General features: G+C 44.4%; 1 protein-coding gene across 30 annotated transcripts in view; it reads right to left on the bottom strand.

Moving 5' to 3' along the window:
• The window catches only part of DLG2 (discs large MAGUK scaffold protein 2), a 1,136,581-nt gene that overhangs the window by 44,075 nt on the left and 1,065,504 nt on the right, over positions 1 to 27,002 (bottom strand). For 22 of the 30 annotated variants that reach the window (XM_087895794.1, XM_087895787.1, XM_087895810.1 and 19 more), the window contains 3 exons: positions 26,012 to 26,188; positions 22,032 to 22,107; positions 372 to 471 (listed from right to left, as the gene is read on the bottom strand). In XM_087895794.1, coding sequence (XP_087751920.1) covers positions 372 to 471; positions 22,032 to 22,107; positions 26,012 to 26,188 — 353 coding nt within the window. The remainder of the gene's footprint in view (positions 1 to 371; positions 472 to 22,031; positions 22,108 to 26,011; positions 26,189 to 27,002) is intronic. The other 8 variants (XM_087895797.1, XM_087895795.1, XM_087895789.1 and 5 more) reach the window with 1 other exon arrangement.

Raw genomic sequence — 27,002 nt, forward strand, 5'->3', positions numbered from 1 at the left:
ATAGTGGTAAGTCGAGGACGACCTACATCACTAGCTAAGATGGAGACAGTTATGAAACCCCAGTCCCCAAAACAATTTTTTTTTTATAAAGACGTGGCTTTCTCCTTACTCAAAATTCGAGATGGACCGAGTGAAGGAACGGCGGCCAATCAATGGATGTTTTGACTTTTTCAAGCAGTAGCGATAGAAAATTTGGCTTCCCTCTCCTCCCGTAAACCCCAGAGGGAATCCAGAGTGTTATATACATTGATCATAGTAGTAAGGCCTCACCTGTCCTGAACCTGACTTAGGCTTGCCTAGTGTGTATGAGGTGCCGTGCATAGTCACCCACGTGTTTCGCTGCGACGTCGTCTCTAAAACATTTTACTTACGTTCCGGGTCGCTGGTGTCCTGCTCACACATCTCCTTGCTCTTGTAGAAGGGGAATTTTCGCGAAAAGATGAAGTTCTTTTTACGCTTGTCATTGAATGACTGTTGAAGGAAAAGAGGCATGGCCGAAAAAAAAAAAACAAGGACGTCTAATTGTTGTCACACTCATGCTGACAAAACAACTAGGCTAGGTAAAAGTGGGAAACAACTGTGGTGACAGTGTCCAATTTCTTTCGCTGGCTTCAAGAACGAAGCATCGAGAAGGAAAACAAAGGAGGGAAAGAGTCAAAGGTGGTTGAGATCTTCAAAGGTTTTTAAGATCTCTGTACATCTGTGGAGACTTGTCTCCAAAGGTATTTTTTTCAAGAGGCCACTGGACTTTCTGGTTTTTCCCTCCCACTTCTCTCTTATTGGTTATGAGTTTGACGTCCCATCATCATGAGATGAATCTGGGGTCTTCTGCGTGTATAGTATATGCTACATCCCTAAACTCATGATGTGCGATTGTGCTGTAGAGATCAGTGGTAAATTGCCCCCGGTTCGGACCGGTTCGCAAGAACCGGTAGTAAAACTGGCGGGAGGCCCCACCCACCGCCCCGGATGTCGTCATCGGTGATCTGCACATGCGATCCCATTCCGAACCGGTAGTAAAGGTAAGTAGAACCCACCCCTGGTAGAGATAAAGATAAAGATAACGTTTTCCTTGCACATATGTGCTACTCATTCCCGACTCTAGGGGGCGGTGCTCATCTCTGTTTCAAAGCTGAAGAGCCAGCACTGTCCGAAGACGTCTCCGTGGTCATGTGGCCGGCATGACTAAATGCCAAAGGAACACAGAACGCTGTTACCTTCCCACCAAAGGTGGCCCCTATTTTTCTACTTGCATTTTTTAACATGCTTTCGAACTGCTAGGTTGGCAGAAATTGGGACAAGGAACGGGAGCTCACCCGTTATGCGGCACTAGGGATTCGAACCGCCAACCAGAAGAAGATGAGGAGATGGGCGATCCTTCAAATATGGACAAACTCTTATCATCCAGGACCATTAGCTAAGAATTCTGATTTAGGTACATCTGAAAGCTGCAGCTTTTTCTTTTCTTACGGCTGTATTTTATTGTTTGCTACGGTATATCTACTCGTACTTTATATTTGTGTGCTTTGATGTTTGCATACCTGTATTTAATTATTTTACTTTTGTAAAAAAAATTTCTATGACTTAGCAATAGCAATAGCATTTAGATTTATATACCGCTTAGAGAGCGCTGTAAAGCAGTTTACAGAGTCAGCCTCTTGCCCCCAACAATCTGGGTCTTCATTTTAGCAACCTCAGAAGGATGGAAGGCTGAGTCAACCTTGAGCCTGGTGAGATTTGAACTGCTGGCAGGCAGCAGAAGTAGCCTGCAGTACTGCACTCTAACCACTGCGCCATCGTGGCTCATTGAATCCTTGAATCTTGCAGGGAGCTACTGCAGAAATAACAGAAATCTATATACATTCATCGTGACACGTCGGTTTGCTTTCCTTTCTTTGTTCAGATCTATTAAATATTGGTTTTTTATCGTTTCACGATCCTAATAGATTTACAGGCTGCTTAAAAACCTGCAGCATCCATTTCTGCTTCCAAAAATATGGGTAAAAACATCCTTATTTTGGTCACCAGAGTTTCATGCCACTTTTACTCTCCAAGGATATTTAAAATTTAGTAACAAAAGCAAACAAACAAACAAACAAACAAAGGGAGAAAAATTATAATAAAAACCTACAAACACCCCCATTTACGACTGTAAATACTTGGACTCAACACAACGGAACCATCATGCCAAAAAGTACACAATCATGCCAACTACAATCCATGCAAACGAAAAATAAAGGCAGATGTCAAAAATTATAGGCATAAAAGGTTTCCAAATGTTGATTGGCGGGTGGTAATATTGACAGAATGGCCTATCGAAATCTAGAGAAATTAAAACATGCATCTGTGTCTGTCTCTCTCTAATTGTGATACCTTTCCCCAGAATTAAACAATGTCACCAGATAACAGAACTCTTTTTAGGACAATGATACTTAAACCACAACTCATTGATTGCAGATTTCCACATTTTCAAAGAAAGCAGATCTAACATTGGCAGATTGAATCTCTTTTCTTTCTAGTCACTCCAAAGCTTCGTGATTGCTGTACAAGCAGACTGTCAATATCGAACTAGTAACCCAATTACCATTTTATATTGATATTTGTTGTAGCTTCCACTTTCCTCCTTCTTTTACTATTTACTAACTATTAACTATTTATTAAGTCTGCACTACTATTAATCTTCTCATCGTTCCCATCACCCATCTCCTTCCACTTATGACTGTATGACTGTAACTTTGTTGCTTGGATCCTTACGATTTATATTGATATTGATTGTTTCCTGATTGCTTATTTGTACCCTATGACTATCATTAAGTGTTGTACCTTATGATTCTTTTTCTTTTATGTACACTGAGAGCTTATGCACTGGGGACAAATTCCTTGTGGGTCCAATAAACACTTGGCCAATAAAGAATTCTATTCTATTCTATTCTATTCTATTCTATTCTATTCTATTCTATTCTATTCTATTCTATTCTATTCTATTCTATTCTATTCTATTCTATTCTATTCTATTCTATTCTATTCTATTCTATTCTATTCTTGTCCTGTCCTGTCCTGTCCTGTCCTGTCCTGTCCTTTATCAAAACGGTACATATCAAACAAGACAGGAAGTTTGTGTTGCTTTCTATACAGGTAGTCCTCGGTTTACGACCACATTTGAGCCCCACATTTCCGTCGCTGAGCGAAACATTTGTGAATTTTGTCCCATTTTACCATCATTCTTGCCACCATTGTTAAGTGAATCACTGCCGTTGTTAAGTTAGTAAGATGGTTGTTAAGTGAATCTGCCTTCCCTGTTGAGTTTGCTCGTCAGAAGGTCGCAAAAGGGGATCACGTGACCCCCCCCGGGACAACTCAACTGTCATAAATATGAGTCAGGTGCCAAGTGTCCAGATTTTGATCACATGAATCCTGGGGACGCTGCAATGGTCGTAAGTGTGAAAAATGGTCATAAAGTCACTTTTTTTTCAAAGTTGTAACTTTGAACAGTCATTAAATGAACCGTGGTAAGGTGAGGACTATCTGTATCTTAGGACAGCACATTGAATGTCTGGTTATCTAAATGCTTAAGGTCTGAATGGTAAGCAATTTGCCCTGCTTTGGAGAAGAAATGCCGTATTTTTCGGAGTATAAGACACACCTTTTTCCCCCCTAAAAGGGGGTGAAAATTTAGGTGTGTCTTATACACCAAATATAGCCCCGCCCCCCACTGCCCCCCCACTTTGGCCTCTGCCTCCCAGCAGTTTACCTCCTTGCAAGCAAACAGCAAGAAAAAACAACTCCTTTCAGCTTCAGCACAGCCGAATTAGCCCAAGTTGATTGGATCGGCCTCCCGACTCTCAGCTGATTTGCTCTCAGCTGTTTTGCGCAGGGCTCTGCTGCTTGCTGCAAAGAGGTAAATTGCTGGAGCAGATTTTTTTTCCCCTTGTGCTAATCAAGCTATGCTGAAAACGAAAATGAAAGTAAAGCAGGCTGTTTGCTATTTGCTGCAACGAGGCAACATTGCTCAGAGGCAGGGGGAGATTTCTTTTTCTTCTTTTCCTCACCAAAAAAGGTAGGTGCTTTTTATATTCTGGTGCGTCTTATACTCCGAAAAATACGGTACGTATATCTTCTACAATGTTTAGGTTGTGGAAATGTCTGCATGTAAGGTTTCTTATATGACTTGGAATACGTGAATTGATCCAATCGGAAGGTACTTAGTAATTATCAGAAAAAAATTAAGAACGATCTACCAGAGATAGGCTGCAGATTAAGGATACAGGAGTTCAATGCATCTAGATTGCACCAGGTTAAGAAAGATAGATGCGTTTGCTATGTTCTCCATGGAATTGCTCTTATCAAAATTCAAAAGCTGCATCTGGCCCAGAATATGGTGGTCAACCAGTGGTGAAATGTAAAATTTGTTACTACCGGTTCTGTGGGCGTGGCTTGGTGGTGGTGGGGGTAATGTGACTGGGTGGGCGTGGCCAACTTTTTTTTTTTTTTTACTTTTAAAACGGCCGAAGAGGTTGTAAAAAATGCTTTTAAAAGCCTCTGACGATCCCAGCTGAGCCGCGCAATCGTCAGAGGCTTTTTTTTTAACTTTTAAAAGCATTTTTTTGGGAAAAGAGGTTGTAGAAAAAATGCTTTTAAAAGCCTCTGACGATCCCAGCTGAGCCGCGCGATCGTCAGAGGCTTTTTTTTTTTAATTTTAAAAGCAGCTTTTCGGCCGAAGAGGTGGTAGAAAAAATGCTTTTAAAAATAATAATAAAAAAAAGCCTCTGATTGATTGTGCGGCTCAGCTGGGCATGGTGGGGGGGGGGCAGGGATTTTTGCTACCGGTTCTCCGAACCATCTGCCTCCATTGCTACCGGATCGGGCGATCCGGTCCGAACCGGGAGCATTTCACCCCTGTGGTCAACCTCTGACTACGTTTGGACCATGGGAAGCACCTTTGAGGTGTCCTTCATGGTGCGTGAGCTTGTTGTTTTCTTGTAGACGTTTCATGACCCAACTAGATAACGTTATCAGGCCTACCAGTAATGATGTTACCTACTTGGGTCATGAAACGTCTGCAAGAAAACCACCAAGTTCACAGACCACCAAGGATTCCACAGCTCAGCCCTCAGCTACAAATATTCTCAAGAAGAACTTCGTATCAATCTATCGCTATCTTCAAAGGATCCCAGGGCAGCTATCTTCAAAGGATCCCAGGGCAGCTATCTTCAAAGGATCCCTGGCAGTGATCCCAGGGAACCTTTTAGAGACTGAGCGCCCAAACTGCAACCCAAAACCCACGTATTTATCGCAAAGTGCCAACACGGCAATTTAACCTGAATAATGAGGTTCTACTACCTAAAAATAAGGATAAACAAGGCAGAGTTCTAAGTTCAATGTTCTAAGAAATACGTGATAAATGCACTTTTATGCCCCTTCCTTTTCTTTCTGCTTTTGAAATATTACGTTTAGCAACAATAAAAAAGAAAAACTTTTGTAATATTTATTTATTTATTGGTTCGATTTATATGCCGCCCTTCTCCGGAGACTCAGGGCGGCTTACAATGCGTTAAGCAATAGCCTTCATACTTTTGTATATACCTGCTTAGTAGGGCTTTCGTTCCCCCCCCCCCAGCGGTGTTCTTTTTTTTATATACAAAGTCAGCTTATTGTCCCCACAATCCGGGTCCTCATTTTACCTACCTCGAAAGGATGGAAGGCTGAGTCAACCTTGAGCCTGGTGAGATTTGAACTTGCAGTAATTGCAGGCAGCTGGTGCTACTTACCAGCGCTTTAGTCTGCTGCGCCACCAAATCATCTCTCTTTCCCTCCCTATCTCTTTCTTTCTCTCTCTCTCTCTTTCCCTTCCTCCCTCCCTCTCTCTTCCCCCCCCCTCTCTCTTTCCCTCCCTCTCTCTTCCCCTCCTCCCTCTCTCTCTTTCCCTCCGTCTCAGATTCGGGTTTTCCCAGATGTGCCAGTTTAACTATTCTAGTAAATAGAACTTTGAAAATGCTTGCTTCAGAGTCTTTACTCGGAGTTGGGGTTTTTCTGGAACGCTAATATTAACCCGTCTACTAAATCCCCCCCTCCTATTTTCCCACACATGACAAGGTGGCACCATGGAAGCTTCCGGCCTAATATGGCTTCCAAAGTTGACACACTCTCTCTCTTTCCCTCCCTCTCTCTTTCCCTCCCTTCCTCTTTCTTTCCCTCCCTCCCTCCCTCTCCTTCCCTCTGTCTCTCTCTCTCCCCCTCTCTTCCTCTCACTCTCTTCCCCTCACTCTCTTCCCCTCCTTCTCTCTTCCCCTCCCCCTCTCTTTTTCCCTCCCTTCCTCTCTTTCCCTCCCTCCCTCTCCTTCCCTCCCTCTCTCCCCCTCTCTCTTTTTCCATCCCTTCCTCTCTCTTTCCCTCCCTCCCCCTCTCTCTCCTTCCCTCCCACTCTCTCTCCCCCTCCCACTCTCTCTTCCCCTCCCTCTCTCTTTTTCACTCCCTTCCTCTCTCTTTCCCTCCCTCTCTCTCCCCCTCTCTTTCTCTCTCTCTTTCCCTCCCTCTCTCTTCCCCACCCCCTCTCTCTTCCCCTCCCTCTCTCTCTTTTTCACTCCCTTCCTCTCTCTTTCCCTCCCTCCCTCTCCTTCCCTCCCTCTCTCTCTCCCCCTCTCTTCCTCTCTCTCTCTTTCCCTCCCTCTGTCTTCCCCTCCCCCTCTGTCTTCCCCTCCCTCTCTCTCTCTTTTTCCCTCCCTTCCTCTCTCTTTCCCTCTCTCCCCCCCTCTCTCCCCCCTACAGGAGAAACATGATGGAGTTGGGCTGGGGTGTGCCCATAGAGAGAGCTGTGAGTGCCACCTCTGGCACGTGTGCCATAAATTCGCCACCACTGCCCTAGGGAATAATGGGTATTGGCACTTAAATCTCTTTTCCTCCATTATGTATGAATCTTCCACTTAGCTAGGTGAGTCAGCTGCTGCAAACACTGGCTAACCAGCATTTTGTGATACTGTGCTCACTCAGTACGGAAGCGGCTAATGCGTGAGCCTAGAGCCCTTTTGTACATTTGAAGGATGCATCAAGTCATTTGCGGCATATCGTGGCTGCATTCGGTGGGAAGAATTGATAAATTTATATAACTGTATTAGAAATGTTGCATACCTAGGGAATCACATGATAACTAACCCAAGTTTCCAACAGAGTTATGGATTAACAGTCTCCAAAGTCCTTTTAAACTCACGGGCAAACGTAAGAGTGAATCAAACACTTATTTCAAATTGCAAACACACACACAAGCAAACACACAAAACTGAATTTACACAACGTAAACGTAATTGCAATGCTCCCAATTCAAACGAAGAGACCCAAATACGCATCGCTTGATTTGATCAACCCTTTCTTCAGATCAACACATACACGCCTAGGCCACTTAAGTGTCACACGTTAGAACCCGCAAGCCCCCACAAGGCCACACCAGTCTCCCTAGAGCAACAGCAATAGCACAGCAATAGCGCAATAGCACAGCACCTCTCTAAGCAGTTTACAGAGTCAGCCTTTTGCCCCCCCAACAATCTGGGTCCTCATTTTACCAACCTCGGAATGATTCAATGCTGAGTCAACCTTGAGCTCTGTCAGGATCGAACTGCTGGCAGAATTAACCTGCAGTACTGCATTCTCAAGAGCAGTGGGTAAGAGTGCAGCACTACTGGCTGCCTGCAGCTCAAATCTCACCAACTCAAGGTTGATTCAGCCTTCCATCCTTCCGAGGTCAGTAAAATGAGGACTCAGATTGTTGGGGGCAATGTAAACCGCTTAAAGAGGGCCGTAAAGCACTGTGAAGTGGTATATAAGTGCTAATGCTATCTGTCTGTCAATCTATCCATCCATCCATCCATCCATCCATCCATCCATCCACCCACCCACCCACCCACCCTATCTATCTATCTATCTATCTATCTATCTATCTATCTATCTATCTATCTATCTATCTATCTATCTATCTATCTATCCCTCTATCTTCTGTTGCAACATAGAGCAACGGTTCCTCTATGATTTAAGTGTCCCACACTGGAGGCTGGACTAGAAGACCTCCAAGGTCCCTTCCAGCTCTATTCTGATTCTAAATTCTGCTGACTTGATCATGTCTGAAAGGTATTATGGAGCAGCAGTGGGTTGAACGTTTTGTTGCTACTGGTTCGTGCACCTTCCGTGCATGCGCCCGGTCTTCCGTGCATGCACTTTGCTAGCACGCGCATCTTCCACGCATGTGCCTGGCCTCAAAACCATACCTAAATAGGACAGCATAGATCCAGGGTGGGTGGGTCAGGCCCACCCACGATCTCTGATCTCTGATCTCCGCTACAGGTTCGCCCGAACTGGTACGAACCGGCTGAATACCACCTCTGTGGTATGGAGGACATAAATGCACTTGTGCAAGCATAAATGCTGAGCACATTCAAGGATTCTGAACACGATTGTGAGAAAGACTTTAGGACAAGGAAAGGGGCTACACTTGATCCGAGTCCAAAAGAAAAAGAAGGCAGGAAAGGGTTGGAAGTGGTAGAGTAAGAAAAAAAAAAAAAACAGAAAGATGCTGAGGCCTTTGTACCCAGGAGCAGAAAACCACACATGGCCCACCAGACTCTGTGACAGGAATGCCAATTTCTTCATCACATGGATGGACAATGAAATTGTAGGTGACATGTGCCCTTGGCTGCTCTTTGTCACTCTCTTCCACTTTGCCTCTCCTGGCGTTGTTGAAGGCTAATAAGAAGTGAACTCTGGAAGAACATCGCTTTCAAGGTCTGCTAATTGAGGCACATCAAAGAGGCAGATAACGGGGTCTAGGACAAACTCAAGAGACCAGAAGGTTGCAGTTCTTTCCATGGTCCAGTGGTTAATATACCGTATATATGTACGTAAGAAGGAATCCGGAGGACTTTAATGCCTAGCTGGACAGGGTGGATTTGATTTAAATCGAGTTGATTTAAATCACAATTTAAATCATGTTTTAAATCACTAGTAAAAAGGCTTGATTTAAATCAACTCGATTTAAATCATAATTTTTAAAGAGCAACTGTCATCTCTGCTATTCCTTTGACCCACTGTTGACTCACCGATCGTCCCAGTGTTGCAGAATATACAGCCTCCTGCTACATAACTAAGCTCCATTTCATGCTGAATAAACTAAATTATTTATGTATCTTAAATAGAAAACTATCTTACAATAGATTTTTACCCCCAAAGTTTTTTATTAAAATAAATTCGATAAAAATCAAAAAAATCCGATTTAAATAAAAAGAATCCGATTTAAATAAAAAAAATCTGATTTTTTTGATTTTTTTAAAAAAAATCATTGATTTTTATCCACCCTGTAGCTGGATAATGAATACAGGTAGCCCTCGATTTACGACCACAACGGAGCTCAAAATTGCCATTGCTAAGCAAGGCAGTTGTTCGGTGAAGCCACACCCTGTTTTATGACCTTTCTACCAATGATTGTTAAGCAAATTTCTACTGTTAAAATAACGTGATCGTTCAGCAAATTTGGCTCCTCCCATCGACTTTGTCAGAAACTCTCTGTTCTAACCCAGCTCCCCAAACACAACAAACCCTCTGAAGTGAACTCAAAGATTCCTTTATTAGGAGCGCCAGCAGCCCCGGGAAAAAGTTTCTCTCTCAACGCAGGCTAACAAGTCCATCCGGCAGGGAGATAAATAGTTGTCTGCCACATCAATTCATCTCCGCCCCCTGCCTTTTATCCCCAGAGCTAGGGGTGGGGCTTCGCTAGCAGCAGTGGCTCTTCCACCCCAAGGATCAGCCCATAGATTTCCTCTGCTCTCCTCTCCTCTGCCTTCTGCACATCCGCACGTCAGGCACTGGACCCAGCTGTTCCTCCTCTTCCTCATCAGCCACATCTAGACCAGGGCTGCTGACTCTCCATCTGAGGGCTGATGGCCGGCCCAGGCTCCGCCTCTGTCTCTGTCTCTCTCTAACAGCTCCATTCCCTCTTCCACCTCAAAGCTCTCTGGTTGCCTTGATGCTGACTCTGACTCCCACGCCTCCTCCTTCTCATCTGATTCAGCTGCTGGAGGGGCCGGCGGCCGACAGGCCACGACACTCTCTAGGAAGGTTTGCAAAATGACGATCCCAGAAAGCTGCAACCATCATAAATACATGTTGGTTGCCAAGTATCTAAAGTATGACCCAAAGACCGTAGGGGTCCTACAATGGTCATAATTGTGAGAACTGTTCACTACACCAAACTGAGTTAGAGAACTGTGATGGTCTCTGAGATTGGTTGCTTTCTTGCAGGCATTTCATTACCCAACTAGGTAACATCATCCGTGCTAGTAGGGAGTGCAGTTTGCCCTTGTCAGCATTGGTGGGAGTGCTGCACGCGGCCTTTCCGATCTCCATTTTCGCTCGCAGAGGGTTGCAGGAGGCCGTGGCAGCCGAAAACGGAGCCCGGGAGTCCATTTCGCTGGCAGAAGCACCGCAGGCTGGTCCTTCACTGTTTCCAGAGTAGCCCCGTGGACCAGATTTAAGTACCCCATGGGCTGGATTCGGCCCCCGTGCCTTGAGTTTGACACCCCTCTCTCTACTGAATTTGATTCCAACCTCTGCGCTCCTTGTAAAAGCTTCCCATTTGGCATCCTACACGTTCTAATATTTGACATCTCTATTATTCCGTACTGCTGATTAAGTGCTTCAACAATTTGCTAAATTTAGAAAATGAGGGAATCTCCCTTTTACCAACCCACATGAGTAGTACTTGAGCAAGACAGCTGCGGTAATTCCAAACAAGATTGGTGGATGGCTTGAAATGGGGCAGAAGTATGGATTCCGGTAAATCTATTCAGAGTAAATTCTAATCCAGGATTGCTAATCTTGGCTAATCTCAGAACCTAGCTAAAAGTTAGTTCTGGGCTGGAGGAACAACGGGGGAATTTCAGGGTTCTTGGTGAGATTGGGAGGTCAAAATCATCACCATTACAGTCCTCAATTTAAAAGCGTTGATTTAGCGACTGTTCAAAGTGTCAACACCATTGAAAAAAGCAATTTATGGCCTGTCCTTGTACATATGACAGTTACAGCGTCCCCGCAGTCACACGATCAGAGTTGGGTGCTTGGTAACCAGCATATTATGATTATATTGTATTTATGATGGTCGCAATTTCTTCAGAGTCACTTGATTATTTACAACAGGGGTGTCAAACTAGATTTCATTGAGAGCCACATCAGGGTTGTTTTTGACTTCGGGGGCCCCGGGTGGGTGTGGTTAGGGTGGGCATGGCCAGCTCAATGTCACTCGTGCCAGGGGCACCTGTGGTGACTCGAGCGCTCTGCCAGTGAAAACGGGCTCCCGAGCTCTGTTTTCACCTGCAATGGCCTCCTGCAGCCCTCTGCCAGTGAAAACGGAGCTTGGGAAGGCCGCCTGCGACCCTTGCGAGCTCAGTTTTCAGCTGTGACGGCATCCTGCAACCCTCTGCCAGCAAAAACAGAGCTTGGGAAGGCCGTCCGCAGCCCTCGCAAGCTCCATTTTCGCTGGCAGAGGCACCACAGGCTGGTCCTTCACTGTTTCCAGGGCAGCCTTGCAGGCCAGATCTAAGCACCCTGCAGGCCGGATCCAGCCTTGAGTTTGACACCCCTGATTTACAACCTTCCTGTCTGGTTTCTGACAAGCAAAGGCAAGGAGAAAAGCCGGATTTGTTTAACAACCGTGCAATTTACTTAACGACTGACCATGATTAGCTTAACTAGACTTTGTTGTCCAATAGTCGAACAAAAGGAACATTTTTTCCCCTTTAAATGTCAATTTTCTCCTACTAATAACAAAGAGCCATATTGTTCCAGAAACCCAATCGTTTGGCTATTAAAAAGGAAGCCGAAACTGGAAATGATTAGATAAGTACGATACGATTAAATGCGACGAATTAAAAGGCTTAATAGGCAGCTTGGAAGTGATAATTTCAGGGTTTCATTCCTGCTTGATGAAATTATACCTGCTATTAATACCGCTGGCTCATTGCTATTTTTCTTCCGTCCTTCTTTAAAAAAAAATTCTAGAGGCCAACAGGTCTAATTGGATTGATATTATTATCTTCATTAAAGTCGCCAGAGATTAACAGTGCGGGCGATGCACGATATCTACTGCTTTAATATTTTTTGTACATCTCAAGCAGAGGTGGGATTCAGCCGGTTTGGACTAGTTTGGGCGAACTGGTAGTGGCGACCTGCGGCGACCTGCGGGTGGCGACCTGCGGATGGGCCCGCCCCTGCCCACCTGCCCGGGTGCAATCCCATTCTATATTGCTGTGTTTATGACATCACACGCATGTGTGGACGGTGCGCATGAGTGAATTGCTGTGTCTTGTGAAGCATGGATGGCGCGTGTGGGAGCGAAGCGAGCAAAGCGCACGCTCACATTTCCGATGCTGGGCGAACCGGTAGCTACAGTATCTGAAGCCCACCTCTGATCTCAAGTGCGTTGTTTTGGTAAAGGAAGGAAGAAGGAGCCCGTTTGGTCTAGTGTGTTAAGACGATTGTGTCAAGTTTCGATGCTATCTCAAAATAAACGAATTTCCAAACTGCCGATCTTTGAGAAAATTTTCTCTTTATTGAGCATAGTGATCTGTCCCTGGCTCTTTCGCGGTCAGCACTGACCTTTGCCCCCCAATCCCTCCCTTTCCAATCCCCAATTCTCTGTGTCTCATTGGCTATCTTCCAAGCACTCTCCTCATCCCATCTCCGTCAGATCACAGGAATGTCCCCTCCCCTCCTCCCATCTCTGAGGAAACAGAATCTTCAAAGGAGTAAGTAGGCAAAATTCAAGCTTCTCCTCTCTTTTCATATGTCAGCGCTGGAACGCTGACAGATTGTTAGAAAACAGGGGACCATGAGTTCAAATCCCGACGTGCCAATTTTACGACTTTTTTTTTTTGCCATGGTTGTTAAGCGAATCACTGCAGTTAAGCAAATCTGGTTTCCCCTATTGATTTTGCTTGTCAGAAGCAGGTCAGGAAGGTTATAAATGGCGATCACATGATTCCAGGATGCAACCATTGTAAATACATGCTGGTTGCCAAGCGCCCATGATTGTGGGGAATGCTGTGACATTCATAAATGCGAGGAATTATGGTATGCTACTTCTTTTGAGTGCATTTCACTTCTTATCCAAGAAACCTCCTTTGTTCTGAACTGAGTTCTAGTCCTGCCTTAGCCATGAAAGACAGCTGGGTGACTTTGGGCCAATCACCAGGAGACTGAGTTCTAGTCCTGCCTTAGGCATGAAAGACAGCTGGGTAACTTTGGGCCAATCACCAGGAGACTGTGAGTTCTAGTCCCGCCTTAGCCATGAAAGACAGCTGGGTGACTTTGGGCCAATCACCAGGAGACTGTGAGTTGTAGACCCGCCTTAGGCATGAAAGACAGCTGGGTGACTTTGGGCCAATCAGCAGGATCATGCCTACCAGTAGTCTCACTGTAGGTGTGAGTCAGTCACTCTCTTTCAACCCTAGCCACCTCACAGGGTTGTTGCGGAGAAAATAGGAGGAGGAAGTTGTGTTGACATGTTCGCCACTTTGAGTTATTTGTAAAATAATTAAGGATAAAATCAATACAGGAAATAAAATAAAGGAAGCCTTTTATGATATAAGGATGAAGACATCTATCAACCCTTCAAAGTAGACTAAACTAAAAAGCAAAATCATACAAGTTAAATGCTACCTTTATAATAAGGCTATAGTAACAGAATCTTACAAGTTTAAATGCACTTCCCCCTTCCTTTCTCTTCGTGAAAACTAGGGAGGGTCTTATCTGACCCAAATATCTTTTTTTTTTTAAAAAAAAAATTGGACTGTTATCTTGATTATGACTCTGTCTCCTGTTCCTCAGGGTTATTCCTTCTGCAAATTATAACAGCTGACACAGGGAATTAACTGTGACATGCCCTAAAAGGCATAGTTCCAGGAACCAATGATCTCACCCAATGATAGATGCAAAGAATCACAGCTACTCATCAAGTTCTAGTTAAGATGATTGATTGCTTATGCCTACACACACAAGAATCAGGTCAACTAACGGTCAGCATTAAGCTAGTGCGAGATAAGAGTTAAGTGATTTCAAGAGAGGTTGGAGTTGGACAGTTTGTGGGAACGTAATGATTCTAGGCTTATTTCTTTCTTGACTCCACCCTCAGGTTCTGCATCCTGGACCAGGTGTAGTTCCAAATAGTCTCCAAAGATATAGAGTGCATGGCAGTAATCTGATGTTAGCCTAACCCAGTGATGGCTAACCTTTTTGCCATCGCGTGCCAGGAGAGGGGGGGCGGGGGGAGGGTCGCGCATGCACATGCACATGTCCACGCGCATGTGCACGCAACCCCACCCACCCCCGCTCCTGGCACATGATGGCCTGGTAGGCCCATTTTTCTTTCTTACCTGATTCCAGATCCTTTCTATGCATCTGGGAAGGTTGAAAACAGCCTTTCCCACTCCCTTGGAGGCCCTACGGAGGCTGAAAGGGCCCATTTCCCAACTCTCGGTGGGACAGGAAGTGATGTTTTTTGCTGTCCCCAGCCTCCAGAACCTCCCTAGGAGTCTGTAGGAGCCTCTCTAGGAGTCTGTAGGAACCTCTCTAGGAGGCTGGGGACAGAAAAAAAGTCACTTCCTGTCCCACTGAGAGTCGGGAAATGGACCATTTCAGCCTCCGTAGGGCCTCCGAGGGAGTGGGAAAGGCTGTTTTTGCCCTTCCCAGATCCATAGAAAGGATCTGGAGCCAGGTAAGAAAGAAAAATGGGCCTTCCCTACCTCCCCAGGCCCTCCAGAGGAAGGAAACAGCCTGTTTCCCTACTTCTGGTGGGCCCAGAAGGCCTGAAAATCAGCTGTCTGGTGCGCACATGCACCCCAGAGCTGAGCTGGCGTGCCCACTAATATGGCTCCGCGTGCCACCTATGGCATGCGTGCCATAGGTTCGCCATCACGGGCCTAACCTATCAACAGGAAAGGATAAACCTAGTTTCTTAGGCTAGAATGTTTACTGGATGTCCATAATACACCAATTGGTAATTTTAAGAATTACCATCAGATGCACCTCCATGGCTCGGTCATGGGCTGGCTAAAGACTCTGGGGGAGGCCAAATAATGTATCGAGCAGTCATGCCGAATGGAATAAGCTTGGAAAACAGTCAGAACAAGGAAGAACTTTTAAAAATAGGTTATCGTAGAATTGTTACTTCAACAGCTTCAAAGAATAACAGAATAACAGGGAGGGAAGGGATCTTGGAGGTCTTCTTGCCCAAACCCCTGTTTTCAAGTAGGAGCCCCTATACCAGTGGTGTCAAACTTGATTTTATTGAGGACTGCATCATGGTTGTGTTTGACCTCGGGGAGGGGGGGGCTGGGGTGTGTGTGGCCAGAGTGGGCGTAACCAGCTCGACGTCACTCCTGTCCGGGGCACCTGTGGTGGCCTGAGCGCTCTGCCAGTGAAAACAGGTTCCCGAGCTCCGTTTTCAGCTGCCACGGCCTTCTGCAACCCTCTATCAGTGAAAACGGAGCTGTTTGTGCAGACTGGTTTTCCAACGGTCCATGGCCCAGCACTGGGCCGCAAATTACTAGGTTGAGGACCCCTAGTTTAAAAGATTGCCAGATGACTGCTTACAGGGGTGGGCTGCTGGGGGTTCGGAGGGGTTCGGGAGAACCTCTAGCTAAGATTCTGTGCAGTTTGGAGAACCCCCGAATCCTACTCCTCGCTGGACCCTCCCCGCCCCTCCCCTCCTGGGAGTCCCCATGTGGCCTGTTTTGGATGCAGGTAAGTGCCGGGTGTGCGTGGAGGCTCGGGGAGGGCAAAAAACGGGTCTACCAGAAGTTCAGGAATGCTGGAAACAGGCCTGTCTGGCCTCCAGAGGGCCTCTGGAGCCTGGGGAAGCAGTTTTCGCCCTCCCAGAGACTCGAGAAAAGTCTCTGGAGCCTGGGGAGGGCAAAAAGCCCCCCCCATAGTGCAGGATGCCAACTATGCCATGCCCAACATGGCCATGCGCACCCAGCAACCGTGCAGAGAACCTTTGCTAAAATTTTTGAAGCCCACCCCTGACTGCTTACATTTACACTTAAATTCTCCTCATCGTAGGCTAAAAACGGCCTACAGTATTGTATTTTCTGGCTTCAAGCTGGCTAAGAAACAGCAGAAATGATGAAGGTTCATTCTCCAAGCCTTTTGTTTGTTTGTTTGTTTGTTTGTTTTAAATGAGAAGACCACATCTCACGAAGATAAAACAGGCTGTTGGGTACAGAAAATTTGCTCTTCAAGCAATGTAATTTCAATCGTGGTCTTCAGAGCTATGCGTGATTCTTTGGTCACGAAGGCTCCAGGTCTTCCATCAAGCTCTCAGGCCCTCCGTAGATAAATGAGGCCACAGCGTGCCTCTTTCCTTCCTACAACGTAACCGTTATTTAAATTAAATAAATAAATTAAATATTGAGGACCCAGTTGTGGGGGCAATAAGCTGACTTTGTATATATATACAAAAGGATGAAGGCTATTGCTGAGCACATTGTAAGCCGCCCTGAGTCTCCGGAGAAGGGCGGCATATAAATCAAATTTTTAAAAAAAAAAAATTACATTAAGTTTCGCCTGTAGTCCAGAGATGACCTTTTCCCACAGGCTGAACTCAAGATTAAAAGCAACAAGGGGAACAGAAGGTTGGCTTCCTCACAATGGTCTTTGCAAAATATCACACCCCGTAAAGGACTTCGGAAGGGATAAGATTGATAGCCCTTCTGCCGTTAGGTGCCAAAAAGAACGATTTGCAAAATTAAAGGGTAATTAAATTCTCCTCAGACCCTGGCTTCGGTGAGGTATTGTTAGCTGCATGAAAGAATGATCCCCTCCAGCTTTGATTGTAGACCAGAAAAGGGCATTTAAGATGTCATTTGTCTAAAGACCGGGCACCTGCTAAAATTTAGGAGGGTGGGGGGAGGAGAAAAAAAAATCTCCAAGGATCCAAAATGATTCTGCCCTTTCTCATTCACTAGGCCTGCCTCTCTCAACTTTATGACTTCAGATAGGGATGTATGATATGCGGACGAAAATAGGTGGGGCTATGGAGTATGAGAGGTTGGAACCAGAGGTGGTATTTTGCTGGTTCAGCCTGGTTCGGGAGAACCGGTAGCAGTGGAGGTGCTGCATGCGCTCACATTTGCGAATCAGTAGGGAAGGTAAGTGAATACCATCCCTGGGCAGGACGTTAGCAAGCCTGTGTTCGAGACCCGAGAGTTGGTGTGAGGCGGGGTTGAGCTCTTGTCCTTCACTCCAGCTCCTGCTGGGGACATGAAAGGCACCCTCAATGGAGTGTCCCCAGGTCAATGGTGATGTTACTGGCTTTGAACCTTGGTGCTTCTGACTTGAGTGCATTCAGGTAGAGCTACAATCTCATGGTTTATGCTGGTTTTGACCATAATAAAGATTTGGTTTAATTTGATCTCATGGTCATAGATTTTTTTTTTTTTTTTGACCTCCTCCTGTAGATACTCCTACCTTCAGGAGAGAAGCAACCTGGAATTAAGGAGAAGCTTCCTAACACTGAGGACAATTAATCAGTGGAACAGCTTGCCTCCAGAAGTTGTAGGTGCTTCATCACTGGAGGCTTTTAAGACAAGACTGGACAACCACTTGTCTAGAATGATAAGCAGTGGAACGAATTGCCTCCAGAAGCTGTGAGCACTCCAACACTGGAGGTTTTTAAGAAGAGATTGGGCAAATGATATAGAGTTTCCTGCTTGAGCAGAGGGTTGGACTAGAAGGCCTCCAAGGTCCCTTCCTGCTTTATTCTGATTCTGATTCAATAGCTTGCCTTCAGAATTTGTGGGTGCTCCATCACTGGAGGCTTTCAAAAAGAGATTAAAAGGTAAAGGTAAAGGTTCCCCTTGCACATATGTGCTAGTCGTTCCCGACTCTAGGGGACGGTGCTCATCTCCGTTTCAAAGCCGAAGAGCCAGTGCTGTCCGAAGACGTCTCCGTGGTCATGTGGCCGGCATGACTAAACGCCAAAGGCACACGGAACGTTGTTACCTTCCCACCAAAGGTGGTCCCTATTTTTCCTACTTGCATTTTTTACGTGCTTTCTAACTGCTAGGTTGGCAGAAGCTGGGACAAGTAACGGGAGCTCACCCCGTTACGCGACACTAGGGATTCGAACCGCCGAACTGCCAACCCTTTTGATCGACAAGCTCAGCGCCTTAACCACTGAGCCACCACTCAGAGATTAGACAACAATTTTTCTGAAATGATACAGAGTCCCCTGGTCGAGTAGGGAGTTGGACTAGAAGGCCTCTGAGTTTCCTTGCAACTCCGTTATTCTATGTTCTAAATATTGGATACCAGGTGATGCTTAAGCAGAAAGATGTACTGTAGGCTTGGGAATGGTAACTTCATCAAGATCTCTGGAATGTACATCCAGAAAATAAATACTGATTTTTGGGATGGCTAAAAAAACCCCCACGCGAATGGAACTAATGTTCTAATAACCTAATAACTAATAATAACTAATAACTAATAACCAATAACCTAATGTTCCCTTTAATTGTATTCATTTTATGTATTCAATTCATGCTTATACTTATATATATTATCCAATATGTACTTGACAAAATAAATAAATAAAATAAATAAATAAAATAAAGAGCCTTGGTAGTACAGTGGTCCAAGGCACCCTGTTATTAAGCTGGTTATTAAGACCAGCTGCCTGCAATTACTGCAGGTTCGAATCTCGCCAAGGCTCAAGGTTGACTCAGCCTTCCATCCTTTCTAAGGTAGGTAAATTGAGGACCCAGTTGTGGGGGCAATAAGCTGACTTTGTATAAATATACAAAAGGAAGAAGGCTATTGCTGAGCACATTGTAAGCCGCCCTGAGTCTCCGGAGAAGGGCGGCATATAAGTCAAATTAAAAAATAAATAAATAAATAAATAAATAAATAAATAAATAAATAAATAATAAAAAAATAAATAAACTTTTATGGAGGTCATAAAGAGATTGTCATGAGCTATGGTTAGGTTTTAAGAATGCTCTGCGGCATTTCTTGAATCCTTTTATAACAGTAATATGCTCCCTCTAACGCCGTCTGTCCTTGAATGCTGGAGAAGAATTGGCAGGCAGGGAGTGACTTAAAGCTCTTTGTAATTTCAAGGAGATATGTCAAAATAAAGGGCAAAAGGCTACTTAAATCTCCAAACCATTCTTTTCAGCTCAATTTCTTTTTCTACAGATCATTATTTTTTTTTTTCCCCATCTCCCCAGGTTAGGTTAGCAAAATGCAAGATGCCAATTTGCATATCAGTCCTCCTTATAAAGGCACATCAGAGTCGACCGTTACCACTTAAAACAAAAAATGCAATATATTTCACAAGAATTGACTCTCGAATGGAGGTTTCTTTGTATCAGCTGTGGTGCCTTTTTCAAAAGGCAACTGGAACTTCATTTTTCTTTGAAGACGTTTTGCTTCTCATCCCAGAAGCTTCTTCAGTTCTGACTGAATGGTGGGGAATGGAAGGATTTATATTCCTTGCAGACAGCTTGGTCATTTGCATCCTTTTTAGACAGTCGTTGAGGCTACTTGGAGGTTTCTCTGTGCCCTCAGGGTCACCGGAGTAGTGCAAATGAGTGTGGAAATACCTCCTCCTATTTACCACACAACAACAACCTTGTCAGGTGGGTTGGGCTGAAAGAGAAATGACTGATCCAAAGTCACTCAGCTGGCTTTCATGCATAAGGCAGGACTAACACTCACCGTCTGCTGGTGATTGGCCCAAAGTCACCCAGCTGCCTTTCATGGCTAAGGCGGGACTAGAACTCACTGTCTGCTGGGGATTGGCCCAAAGTCACCCAGCCAGCTTTCATGTCTAAGGCGGGACTAGAACTCATTGTGTCCTCAGGATTGGCCCAAAGTCACCCAGCCATTTTTCATGGCTAAGGCGGGACTAGAACGCACTATCTCCTGGGGATTGGCCCAAAGTCACCCACCTGGCTTTCATGGCTAAAGTGGAATTAGAACTCAGTTCAGCACAGAGGAAGCTTCTTGTGAAGTGAAGTGAAACATCTTCAAGGAAAAGCAAAATCCAGTTGCCTTTTGAAAAAGTCACCTTTGGGACAACTATGACCTGCAGGACTGAAAATCTCCAGAAACGTTCTCAGTTCACAAGTAACTCTGGCTCCTTACATACCTTCAACTAAAATAGACACTTGTCCAAGGTCTTAAGTCGTGAGAGTCGTAAAATGGATCGGTTACATGACCAACCTGATCTTACGAACTCTTTTTTTTTTTTTTTGCAGAGATCATTAAGCAAATATGACGGTCGTAAAGCAGTCGCCACTGTCTTTAAGTGAACCAATGGTTCAATATGGACATGGTTTTGCCGAAAACTGAACATAAATGCTAGCTTTGGGCAAAAGCAGGGGTGAAATGCTCCCGGTTTGGACCAGATCACCCGATCCGGTAGCGATGGCAGCGGGTGGTTCGGAGAACCGGTAGCAAAAATCCCTGCGCCCCCCCCCATGCCCAGCTGAGCCGCACGATCATCAGAGGCTTTTTTTTTTACTTTTAAAAGCATTTTTTCTACAACCTCTTTCGACAAAAAAATGCTTTTAAAAGTAAAAAAAAAAGCCTCTGATGATCGCGCGGCTCAGCTGGGATCATCAGAGGCTTTTCAAAGCATTTTTTTCTGCAACCTCTTGGCCGAAGAGGTGGTAAAAAAAATGCTTTGAAACTCTCTGACGATCCCAGCAGAGTTGCCTGATCGGCAGAGGCTTTTCAAAGCATTAGAAAAAATGATTGAAAAGTTAAAAAAAAAAAAGTTGGCCACGGCCACCCAGTCACATTACTCCCCCACCAAGCCACGCCCACAGAACTGGTAGTAAAAAATTTTACATTTCACCCCTGGGCAAAAGTTTCATAAAATGCGGTCAGATCACCACTGACCTCTGCAAATGGCATAAATGGTTGCTGAACACCAAAAGTTCAGTCATGTGACTGTGGGGGAAAACTAATTAGAGCAACTTCAAATGGTTGTTAAGCATTGTTAAGCGTCATAAATCGAGGAATATCTGTTTAGATGTCTCGCCATTTCTTTTTCAGCCTTCCCCTAATCCCTATAATTTCTGGATTTTGTCTGATATTCCTTTTCAAGACTTCCAAAGTCAATATAAATAATAACGGTGATAGCGAGCATCCTTGTCTTGCTCTTTTCTTTATATTAAAGTTCTCTGTATAGTCCCCATTTACAATTACTTTAGTTGTTTGTTTATGATATATTGTCTTAATTACATCTATGAATTCTTCCCCAAAGTCCATAAAGTTTAGTTGATGTATCATAAATTGCCAACTTACATTATCAAAAGCCTTCTGGGCGTCTAAGAAGATTAGCGCCATTTGTTTTCCTGGATGTGTTTCATAATATTCTAATGTGTCTAAAATGAACCTTAAATTGTGCTTTATTTGTCTTTTTGGTAAGAAACCATTTTGATCTAGGTGAATAATCCCTAACGATGCCAGATGTTGTAACCAGGTTGACCATGCACACATTTTCTGTCCAGATGCAGCTGACCCACTGTTATTTTGTGTGACACACAAACACACAAAGCCAAAACCTCAGTGAATTTCATCCTTTCTGAGCTGATTTTGGAAAAGTGAATGGATGGATGATTTGGGCTGCTGGTCGGTTGAATTGACTGTTCCGATTCGTGTCTCAAAAGTGCGTATCTTATTTATTAAAACTTGAATGTGTGTTGCAACCTGTGTATATGTGTGTGGGAGAACCTGCAATAGCAACTGAGGTATTGAGGACGAGTGGCATGATTTGCTAGTAATGCTTAATTAGTTTACAATATCACTTTCTTATTAAAAACAATCCAAACACCCTTCCTTTGCTTTCACTCTTAATAAAACATTTTTTTCTTTCTTTCTCATATTTCTTGAGTGTATGATACATTCTCATTTTTCTTTCCTGGACTATTTTAAAATACCTGTAATTAGAAGAGTTGACGGAACAAACAGTTAGGTTCATGTCTACATACCCCTTTGGCATCGATCACACCAGGCTTGGAATTAAATTTCACTGTTTTTAAACGTGCTTTTTCTTTCCTTTCCACCCTGGAGAGAAAGGGAAAAAAAGAGAGGAAGGAAGGAAAATGGAAATATGTATGAAATCCATTATTATCATCGTAGCTATACAGGTGGTCCTCGACTTATGACCACAATTGAGCCCAAAATATTTGTTGTTAAGTGAGACATTTGTTAAGTGAGTTTTGCCCCATTTTATGACCTTTCCGGCCCCAGTTGTTAAGTGAATCACTGCAGTTCAGGGGTGAAATTCAGCAGGTTCTGAAGAACCAGTAGTGGAAATTTTGAGTAGTTCAGAGAACCGGCAAATTCCACCTCTGGCTGGCCACACAGTGGGATGGGAATGGAGATTTTGCAGTATCCTTCACCTGCCACGCCCACCAAGCCATGCCCACAGAACCTGTAGTAAAAAAAATTGAATTTCACCACTGCTGCAATTGATAAGTTAGTAACTCGGTTGTTAGGTGAATCTGACGTCCCCATTGACTTTGTTTATCAGAAAGTCACAAAAACGGATCACATGACCCCCAGGACACAGCAATGGTCATAAGTATGAACCAGTTGTCAAGCATCTGAATTTTGATCACATGACCACGACTATGCTGCAATGGTCATAAGTGTGAAAAAGGGACATGTCGCTTTTTTTCAGTGCCGTTGTAACTTCAAACGGTCACTAAACGAACTGTTGTAAGTTGAGGACTACCCGTATTCAAGCAAGGAGGGGCATTTTATGTGTATATTTGATATTTTGTTTTATATGCACTTTTTTATTTTTACTTTTTTGCTTTGTCTTTATTTTGCTCTCTTTTGTTTTCTTCCCCCCCTTTTTTTTGGATTTTGCATTTTAACTTTTGAAATAAATTTTACAAAATATAAATATATATATAAAAATAAAAGATAAAGATAAAAGAATTAAGCAACCAGTGGTCCGACATAATGCATGGCTGGGAAGCACATACAGCTTGCCAGACTGGCCAACACTTAAACCTCTTTCTCCATTTCTTGCAAAAGATATACTTTTATTAGGAGTCAAGTGCATTGCAATAGCGCATAGCTAGAACTGAGAATCCCGCGCCAAAATCCCCAAGTTCAACTTTTTCCTCCCTTAACTGCCTCCCATTGCTGACACCCCCACCCCCAGCCCCCCATGACCAATCAGGTTCAAGCAAAATATTTTCAGAACGATCACTCCAAGCATAGATTGGTACGCAGCTGCCTTCTTCTCCCAGCCGGATGACCTTGAAGCAGCATCTCGGGGAAGATACAGCGGTTACTTTCGCTTTCCCCCCCAAGTATTCCTCTTTCTCAGCCACCCTCCCCAGAATTCATGGCAGACTGCCACCACAGGGTAGCAAAACACAAGCAAGACATAAGGATGGCCGCTGACACATCTAGGGTTGAAAATAGGTAGGAGATATCTCACAAGTGATTAAAAATGTGATTAGTGATTAGATCAGGGGTGTCAAACTCAGTTTCATTGACGGCCGCATCAGGGGGCCGGGATGGGTGTGGCCAGGGTGGGCATGGCCAGCTTGACGTCACTTGTGTCGGCGGCGCCTGTGCTCTGCTAGTGAAAACGGGCTCCCAAGTTCTGTTTTCGGCTGTGACAGCCCTCCCGAGCGCCATTTTCACTGGCAGAGGCACCGCGGGCTGGTCCTTCACTGTTTCCAGGGCGGGCCAGATCTAAGCACCCCGCAGGCGGGATCCGGTCCCCGGCCCTTGGGTTTGACACCCCCTGTTTTAGACCTACCCCTGTAACAATAATCCCGTAACAGATTCACCAGGCGGCAGAGATAGATCGATATACTTCAGGAGGAGAAACCCAGTTTTCCCAAGGTTACATAAGGAGGAGTTATTTTTGACTACGGGAAGAAGTGTGAAAACTACACGAGTTAATTATTGTGGAACAAAACGACTCGGAGAACATTATCTTCAAGAAGAAATAAAATATATACTTCTGTTTTTTTTCAAAACGGCCCGTTTTTAACGTTGCCAGCTGCAAGCACACCAAGCTCGTGTTACTATAGTTACAGACGAACTTTGGAATAAATCTTTCTCTCCCCTCCCCCACACTTCGACAAAGCCGCATGTAGACATAGAAATGCAGCTTTCATATTCAGAGTGGTTGATCTGTGAACCTTTCAAAACTCTCCATTTTAAATTTCGAAGGTGAAGTTCCGTATAGGGGGGGAAGAAAAAAGGACGCAAGGGGAAAGACGTCGAAAGGGAAGGAAAATTGGAAGTCCTAAATGGAGAAAGGGAACGCGGCATATTGGGGAACAAAGATAATTAGGTCAAAGCTAAATTTGGTCTTTTAATGATGATTATTACGCGCTAATATTAAGTTAGCTTTTCTTTCTCTCTCTCTCACCTCGCCGCGTGACTCGGTTTTTACGACTCGTTTCTGCTTTTAAGAAGAAAACCTGCTTCGGGTTGGGATCATCACACCGTAACGAGACTTGCTTGCCTGTTTGTGGCTTAGGTTGTTGGGTTCCGTAAACCACGATTTATGATTTAGCCTATTGCCTTAATAGGGTTAAACTCCTGGATTGTGAGGGCAGGATAGGGTACGGAGTGAATTAATTGGCTTTTCTGGATTTTAGTTCCATTTGCTATGCCAGGGATATTTGGGAATAAATTAACCCCCCTGGTCAGCAATGTTAGGCACTCTTGTATCCTTCCTTCCTTCTTTCCTTCCTCCCTCCCTCCTTCCCTTAATACTCCTTCCTTCCTTCCTTCCTTCCTTCCTTCCTTCCTTCCTTCCTTCTCCTTCTTTCTTTCTTTCCTTCCTTCCTTCCCTTCCTTCTACTTTGTTTCTTTCTTCCTTCCTTCTTCCTTCTTTCCTTCCTTCCTTCCTTTTTCCTTCCTTCTCTCTCTCTTTTCTTTCTTCTTGCCTTCCTTCCTTCTTTCTCCTTCTTTCTTTCTTTCTTTCTCTTTCTTTCTTTCTTTCTTCTTGCCTTCCTTCCTTCCTTTCTTTTTCCTTCCTTCTCTCTCTCTTTCTTCCTTCCTTCCTTCTTACCTTCCTTCCTTCCTTCTTTCTTTCATTCTTTCATTCTTTCTTTCTTCTTGCCTTCCTTCCTTCCTTCTCTTTCTTTCTTTCTTTTTCTTTCTTTCTTCTTCCTTCCTTCCTTCTTGCCTTCCTTCCTTCCTTCCTTCTTGCCTTCCTTCCTTCCTCCTTCCTTCCTTCCTTCCTTCCCTCCCTCCCTAAATATATAAATATATTTATTTATTTATTATTTAGCGTATGGCATGCATTGTCAGGGAAATGTAGATACAATAGCCTAAATTGATAGTTCATTCTGTTTGGCACTTGCGTGCCTATCCTTGGTGCACCATCCTTGGTAGATGGTGAACTACCTTATACCATCTGACTAGCAGGACTTGGATTGCAGGCTCTGGGCTCCTCTATCAGTCTTGCCTTGTCTCGCTTTATATCATAATGCCTTGTGTCCAGCCAGGTCCAGCATCGGCTTATGCTCTCCGCACACACGAACGCAGCTCAGTTTTTCCCACCAAAGTGGTACCCATTTATCTACTTGCATTGTTTCATGCTTTTGAACTGCTGGGTGGGCAGGATCTGGGGATTGAGCGACAGGAGCTCACTCTGTCTCACGGCTCCGGGCTCGAAACGCCAGAATGCAGATCATTTCTAGCCAGCAATTCCAGCATCATTAAGCCACTGCGCCACCACATCCCTAAGCTTAAAGATAATATGTTGTTCACGAATTCATCCTGCCCCATTGTCAATATCATGTTATGGACAGTACGGCCATTATTAAGAGTGAAACAGCTTTGTGTCTCTCCCTCTGTGTTTTTCCTTTTATACATTTTTGTATATCTCAAAGTGTGATCTTGCAACAGAGACTTGAAATAAGGTTTGCAAAAAAGAAAGAAAGAAAGAAGAAAGAAAGAGGGAGAAGAGGACACAACATACCTTCTTTTGCTAGGTATAACTCCCATCTCTTCACTGTCGCCTTCCAGCATGACCCTCCTTGCTTGCCACCACTCGTCATCGGAGGCGTTGATAACGTGGAGAATATCTCCATACTTGAAGCTGAGTCCTTGGCTGGGGAGGCCACTGTCCTTGCTTTTGTCGTAGTCAAACATGGCTCTGTTAGAAGAAAACACACAAAGGATGGCTTGGTTAAACCCAACCAGGACAGCACTGGGCAATCATCAGAGGTATCTATGGAGATTCTCAGTCATCCAAGTCATGGTTGTCCTACAGGTGCTTTTTCAAGAGGCAACTGGATTTTCTGGTTTTTTCTTTGAAGGTGTTTCACTTCTCATCGAAGAAGCTTCTTCAGCTCTAAGTGGATGGTGGGGAATGGAAGGATTTATACTCCTTGCAGACAGCTGGTCATTTGCGTCCTTTTAGAGGGTCGTTGAGGCCACTTGGAGGTTTGTCTCTGTCCTCAGGGTCACCTTAGTAGTGCAAATGGGTGCGGTGACCCTGAGGACACAGATAAACCTCCAAGTGACCTCAACGACCCTCTAAAAGAGCCTTGGTACTACAGTGGTTTAAAGCACCCTGTTATTAACACAGCTGCCTGCAATTTACTGCTGGTTCGAATCTCTCCAAGGCTCAAGGTTGACTCAGCCTTCCATCCTTTCTAAGGTAGGTAAATTGAGGACCCAGTTTGTGGGGGCAATAAGCTGACTTTGTATAAATATACAGAAGTATGAAGGCTATTGCTTAACGCACTGTAAGCCGCCCTGAGTCTCCGGAGAAGGGCGGCATATAAATCAAATTAAAAAAAAAAAAAAGGATGCAAATGACCAGCTGTCTGCAAGGAGTATAAATCCTTCCATTCCCCACCATCCACTCAGAGCTGAAGAAGCTTCTTGGATGAGAAGTCTTCAAAGAAAAACCAGAAAGTCCAATTACCTCTTGAAAAAAAACACCTTTAGGACAATCATCAGAG

The sequence above is a fragment of the Pantherophis guttatus genome, chromosome 5 (assembly GCF_059756535.1).
Source record: "Pantherophis guttatus breed Tessera chromosome 5, ASM5975653v1, whole genome shotgun sequence".
Classification (NCBI taxonomy): Eukaryota; Metazoa; Chordata; class Lepidosauria; order Squamata; family Colubridae; genus Pantherophis; species Pantherophis guttatus.